General features: G+C 32.2%; 1 protein-coding gene across 1 annotated transcript; it reads right to left on the minus strand.

Moving 5' to 3' along the window:
• Positions 1–390: 390 nt before the first annotated feature.
• Positions 391–4,400, minus strand: LOC145005599 (uncharacterized). The gene is made up of 7 exons (XM_078964709.1): positions 4,041–4,400; positions 2,657–2,718; positions 2,337–2,374; positions 1,345–2,006; positions 1,136–1,225; positions 889–950; positions 391–641 (listed from the first exon to the last, which is right to left on the minus strand). Exons 1-7 carry the CDS (start codon positions 4,311–4,313, stop codon positions 536–538), a joined length of 1,293 nt encoding a protein of 430 aa, XP_078820835.1. The 5' UTR covers positions 4,314–4,400; the 3' UTR covers positions 391–535.
• Between the last annotated feature and the right edge of the window lie 1,668 nt (positions 4,401–6,068).

The raw sequence follows: 6,068 nt of genomic DNA on the forward strand, positions 1-6,068 counted from the left end.
ATATTTCATAGTTGGCACTAAGAAATTTGTGGTTATATATATTTGTCTTTTTTTTTTTTTTTTCTTATATAAACTGTCTTAATATTAGTTAGATTTTTTAACCCTTTTAGATTCGTATTTGCTAACGATACATTTTCCAATAATATCTTACATGTTATGGTCTCTCCCTATTATGGATTTGGGTCTATTCATGGCGACCTATGGCTTCACGTTACCGTCTTATTCACAACTCCATCATATTCATATCCACCTTTCAAATTTATTAACTTTTAAATTATATCATGTCGTATTGCACATGTATACAACTATTATATATTTAAAAAAAATGACCTACTTTATATTTATCTAAAAATTTTTATTATATTAGAAATGCTTCATTTGCCCTCCCCATTTCATTAGCCTTCCATTTAATTATACCATCACAAAGAAACCCAAACATTGTCAAAATTTTGATGGGTACATGTATTACCCGCTGATCATTCGGTTCATACAATAATACAAAATTGATATTAAAAAAATCCTTAAAGAATCACTATCACTCCTCATCGGAATAATTGAACTTTATGGAGTGAGATTGTAGGTCTATTAGGCCTCCTCTATAACTTCCACGTTTCTTCTTTGTCTTCTCATGTCGAAAATCCCTATAAGCCAAAAAGAAAGAGACCCAAGTGAGGATTTGTGTATTGAATATTGTACTGTGTTTCACATACATTGAACTGTGTTTCACATACATTGAACTCGAACTAAAAGTCTAATTATGGTACAAGATATTTTCTATTATTTGGTAGAAATTTTCATCTTCCTTTGTTGGCCAAGTATTTTAAATAAATATTTATGTAGATATTATTATGTAATGATATAAGTTTGACCATGGTTGACCAAACATACCTCCCTCTCACTTGACCTAGAACTTCTTGTGCTTTAGCACCATACCCAATCTCTGCACCATCCTGCAATATGCAATTTAAGAACATTACATTAATACTTGTTTCTTAAAGGACTAAATGAAAAAAAATAGCAACATACTTTCATTTACTTTTTATAATAGCATCTTAGTTTCATGTATTTAAATGTAACCATTTCTCAAAAACATCAAGTGAGAAAAAGTTGGGGGATAAAAGGTTAATCATCTCACCTTCGCCCAATAAGAATTATCTTGTAATTTCTCGTGTGCGAATTCCACTTGATCGATTTTCACCCTTTGAAATGCATTTACTGTTTTTGGCTGCATCAAATCAGAAAACAAGATAAGGTTTTCTAGGGCACAAAGAAGAACAAAAAGAATATGAAATACAAGTTTAAAAATATCAATTTAAATCACTATCAAGAAAAATGTATGCATACCTCAGTTGTGACATTTTGTTGTTTTTTTGTTGATTTATGGGCACCCGACTTTTCACCATTCATCTCAAGTTGCCCATTTGTCTGTTTATTAGATGTTTCTTGTCCATTGTTTTCTTCCTTTTTACTCTTTTTTTCTTTTAAAGTTTCAGTCTTTTGGCACTTGGATTCTTCAGTAACTATCTCAATTTCATCAGAATCGGATCTTTTTCTTTTCTTGGAACTCTTTTCTTCTTTTTTAGTCTCATATGGCTCAATACGTTCCTTTTCAGTGTCTCCAGAATCATTGCTCAACTTCTTTTTCTTCTTTTTCTTCTCTTTGTCTGCAACTTTCTTGGTTGAATCCTCTATTTTTAATCCATTTATTGTATCATTTACGGGTGTTTTTACTACAATAGATGTTGCTTCTTCAGCTTGAATAGAAGAATTTGAATCATGTTTGATTTTCTTTTTCTTTTTCGGTTTTGTTTCTCGTTCATTGACTATGATATCTTGACCACAATTCTTACCAAATTCGAATATCTTTTTATCAGTGACTTCTTGTTGATCTTTAATAGCACTGTTTTCACTCTCAATGACACCCTTTTTCTTCTTCTTTTTGGTTGTTATTTCCTCATTGGTGATGCAAAAGTTATCTTTTTTTATAGCCTCATCATTTCCTAACACTGCAACAACCATATGATCAATGTCACATAGACAAGTATATATATAAGGCTAAATACAAGAAACAGCAACGTGGTTATAATTATTTGTATTATAGCATTGTCCTCCATTTTTTCTTAGTAAAGTTTTGTACTTTAAGTAAATAATAATATACCCAATTGTAGAATTGTGCTTTCAAATTTTATCCTTGTTAGGATATTGTACTTTCAAAATCTACCACATATAAAAGTGAAACTTTTGTATTTGGAAGTAGGATGTTATAATAAATCAATGAAATGTGTTGCTGTTTCTTGCATTCAATCCATATATTATCAAAATTTTGACTGAATTACCTGGTGTCTTGCTTGTGTTCTTATTACTATCAGCATTGCTGCATAACATAAAAAAACAGAAGCTCAAGCTGATGAGATCATTATATATTTTATCAGATAATCAACTAGAAAACAATTAGGAAAACAAGAGGCTTGACATATGTTTTACTTTATAGGTTTTATTGTTTCAATGCAAAGATAATAATGCTAATTACATTTCATATGATAAAAATTTAGCTTTTTAAGATCGATGCATGATAATTACTGCTTCATTTAATCAAACTTGGAAAGGCACTAGAGCTATAAATATAATACACTAATGTGACTTTTTCTCATCTGACCAAGTGTTGTAGTTGCAGAATATGTCCTCCAAATGTAGCAGAGAAGCCTTTTGTGTATCAGTCTACATTAAATAAAGTACAATCATCAAGAATTCCAACGTTAATTTGAAAATGTTACACAACATGATAATTGATAGATAATAAACAGTAAAAAGTATACATTTTTTTTATCAAGAAAAAATCATTACAACATGGGTTTTCATCATTATCACCATATTCATGATTCAAGTTCCTGGGATTATATAGGGAGACACCACAGACCACAGAGGCTTCCAAGGTGCCATTTCTTGAATTCTTAATAAACTTAATGAGAACAGTCCTTAATCTAATAAGCAGTATATTGGCCTTTTTTTTCACTTGATGCAGAAAGAATTAACTCATGGAAATAAGATTATCCAAATTAAGTCCTAATTTTTTACAAATCTACCTTAATTTATTTTTCCCAAGCGTGCCATCTTTTTAGCAAATCTTTTTTTAGACATCATTTATCAAGACAGTGCTTAATGGGAATATAAAAGAAACATGACCTAAAAAGGAATAGATTCTTTAAAATAAGATTTTTAAGTGGCATGAAAATTGCAGGCAGGACACGCAAAGGTTCATGTGCAAAAACTATTACAATTTTTTGTTTTCTACATTGTTTCTCAATAAGGATTTGAATTCTTATACAATTCAAATGCTTCCATATTCACAGTTGCACTAAAATCACACAGAGTCATTTATATACAGCACTAAGCATCCACCTAGTAAGTAAATAACAAACTTGAGTTCCAATATTTATGATGTATTATAAAAACTACTCAAAGTGTTTATGGTTGATACCTAAGAGCTATAGAATCTTATGTTATGACTCTTAACAATAACAGCAAATGTTCACATTTGTCTCTTATATTCTCTTAGTCAGCATTTGCAGTTCTACCAAGAAATCATACACAGCTAAAGGTTCAAATCATTGGTAGCAACATCAACAAACAAAATCTATATATGATTATCCAGTACAAAAGCTCAAAGCCTTCCTAGTTGTCCCCATGGCAATAGCAATTATAAAGTTCCAAGCTTTGCATCCTACAAGCTTTGTTTGAGGGTGTTTCATTGTGCTTTTAAAATGAGTCACAATAACACATACTGTTTTGCAAAAACAGATTAAGATTTTCATTTTATAGAGATAGATTTGAAGTTACCAAACTGTCGCTAATTTTAACATTAACCAACTAATCAACTGATTTTCATTATTCAACTCACAAGAATCACTTGTAAAACACACATCCAGTTATCGAAGCACACCCTTAATCAGCTTTAACTGCTCATACAGCATATTCGTCTATGAATATGTGGATATATGGTTACAATATAATATGCATATATATAGGAGGGATGGAGGGACCTGAATTGGAGCTTCTGACTGAAATCGTTTGAGGGTTTTGGAGAATCCGTTACGATGGAAGTAATCAAGCATAGATTGGTGAAGAGCTCCTTTCAATTCGGGGGTCAAAGATGTGATGTTGCTGCTATTTTCCTCCTTCAAAGCAGAAGCAGCCATCGTGCTTCTTGAACTATGCTGAGCAAGGAGAACTTGGCGAGGCTTAAATGCAAGTAGGGATATAGAGGACGCAGTCGTGTGAGAATTGCTAGGATTTTTGGTGTCCAAATGGAGCATTACAAAGAAAGAGCTCTGCGTTGTATGCTGGGCCAAACAAGGTTTTACAAAGTTGCAAATTAGGGTTCTATTCAATTGGGGTAAAATAGAAAGAAAATCACGGATCTATACTTAACCGGAAACATATGCAGTTTTTGTAACGGTCATGAATAATGTTTTAGGTTAGTTTTTTAACCCGTCAACTTGACAACTCGTTTATTAAACAAGGTATATATGGGTTTTTTTAAAAATAAACGGGTTGATCCGCCAACCTGTTTATATTTTTAATAAAAAAAATTATTTTATTTTTAAATGTATTTATGTATCAAGTATTAAGACTTAAGTGTCTAAATGGGAATTGTGGTTATTACTTTAGCACTTAAATTATTTGTGTTTGTATTAATGTTTAGTTTGAACATGTTTCTATGAATGTTCCTAATTTTCATTTGGATGTTTAAGGGCGTGTTCGGCACGGAGCATTTGAGAGCTTCTAGCTTCTAGTGTTTAATAAAACGCTCAGTTTTGAACAGAAAGTCTTGTTCAGCACTCCGGTTGGCCAGTTCGTGGGTTAGATTTCATAAATAAAATTGACAATTAAACATGAATAATTTTTTTATGGTTGATGCAAACATATCCGGATTTTAGACACTTAAGTTTTAGGGCGTGTTCGGCAAAATTAGTTGGTAGCTTGTAGCTTGTAGCGTTTTGTTAAACGCTACATGAAGTAGCATTTGGATTTGGGGTTAAAATAAATTAAACGCTAGAAGCTTGTAGTGCCATAGGAAGCTTTTTGTTTTAAACGGAACATTTTGTCAAACGCTTCAAAACGCTCCGTGCCGAACACACCTTACTTTATGTAGCGTTTAACAAAACGCTACAAGCTACCCGCTACCAGTTAATTTTGACGAACACGCCCTAAAACTTTAGTGTCTAAAATTCGGATATGTTTGCATCAACCATCAAGAATTTATTCATGTTTAATTGTCAATTTTATTTATAAAATCTAACCCACGAACCGGCCAACTAGTGACCCGTATAAATAAATGGGTTGGCGGGTCATATATGGGTTTATATTTCAAACCCGTCAACCCGTAACTTTTATATTTTAAATGGGTCGTGTTTGGGTTGGCATATTTTGACTCGTCAACCCGCCAACCCGAACACAACACGATTGTCAGACCTAATCATGATAGGGATGGAGTCGAGTCGGCAAGCTCGGCAAATGCCCCCATGTTCCAACCTGACAAGTTGGGAGGGTTAACTCGGCATGGGTGTAGATGACAGAATTATAATGCTCACATAATATGGCTATTTGTATTATAATTTATTAAGTATTTGTAATAAAAGTATCTTAGTTAAGTTTATAAAAACCTAATATATTATATTGTTTTTGTAAAATGATAAAAGTTGAATAAAAAATATATCTAAAATATTATTTTTAGTGTTAAATATAATGTAATGGGTATGAAGAATTTAATATTTACATTATCTTTTACACTATAATTATAAATATAATGTAAAGATATAGTATTAAGGGTTGGAAATGGTCTAAATATTCAACCTCTTTATTTCCACCATCTTCAAACCTTTTCCATCTCTGAAAATGGCTCAATTTTGGACCACGGATGAAAAGATCATTTTGGCTCGTGCATGGGTCGATAGGGGTGTGCAAAAAAACCGCAAAACCAAAAAACCGAGCCGAGCCGGCCAATCCGAAATCGAAAAAACCGGATATCAACGGGTCGGTTTGTTGTTTTGATATTTAGTATCCATGGA

This window comes from Lactuca saligna, chromosome 7 (genome assembly GCF_052625555.1).
Source record: "Lactuca saligna cultivar CGN05327 chromosome 7, ASM5262555v1, whole genome shotgun sequence".
Classification (NCBI taxonomy): domain Eukaryota; kingdom Viridiplantae; phylum Streptophyta; class Magnoliopsida; order Asterales; family Asteraceae; genus Lactuca; species Lactuca saligna.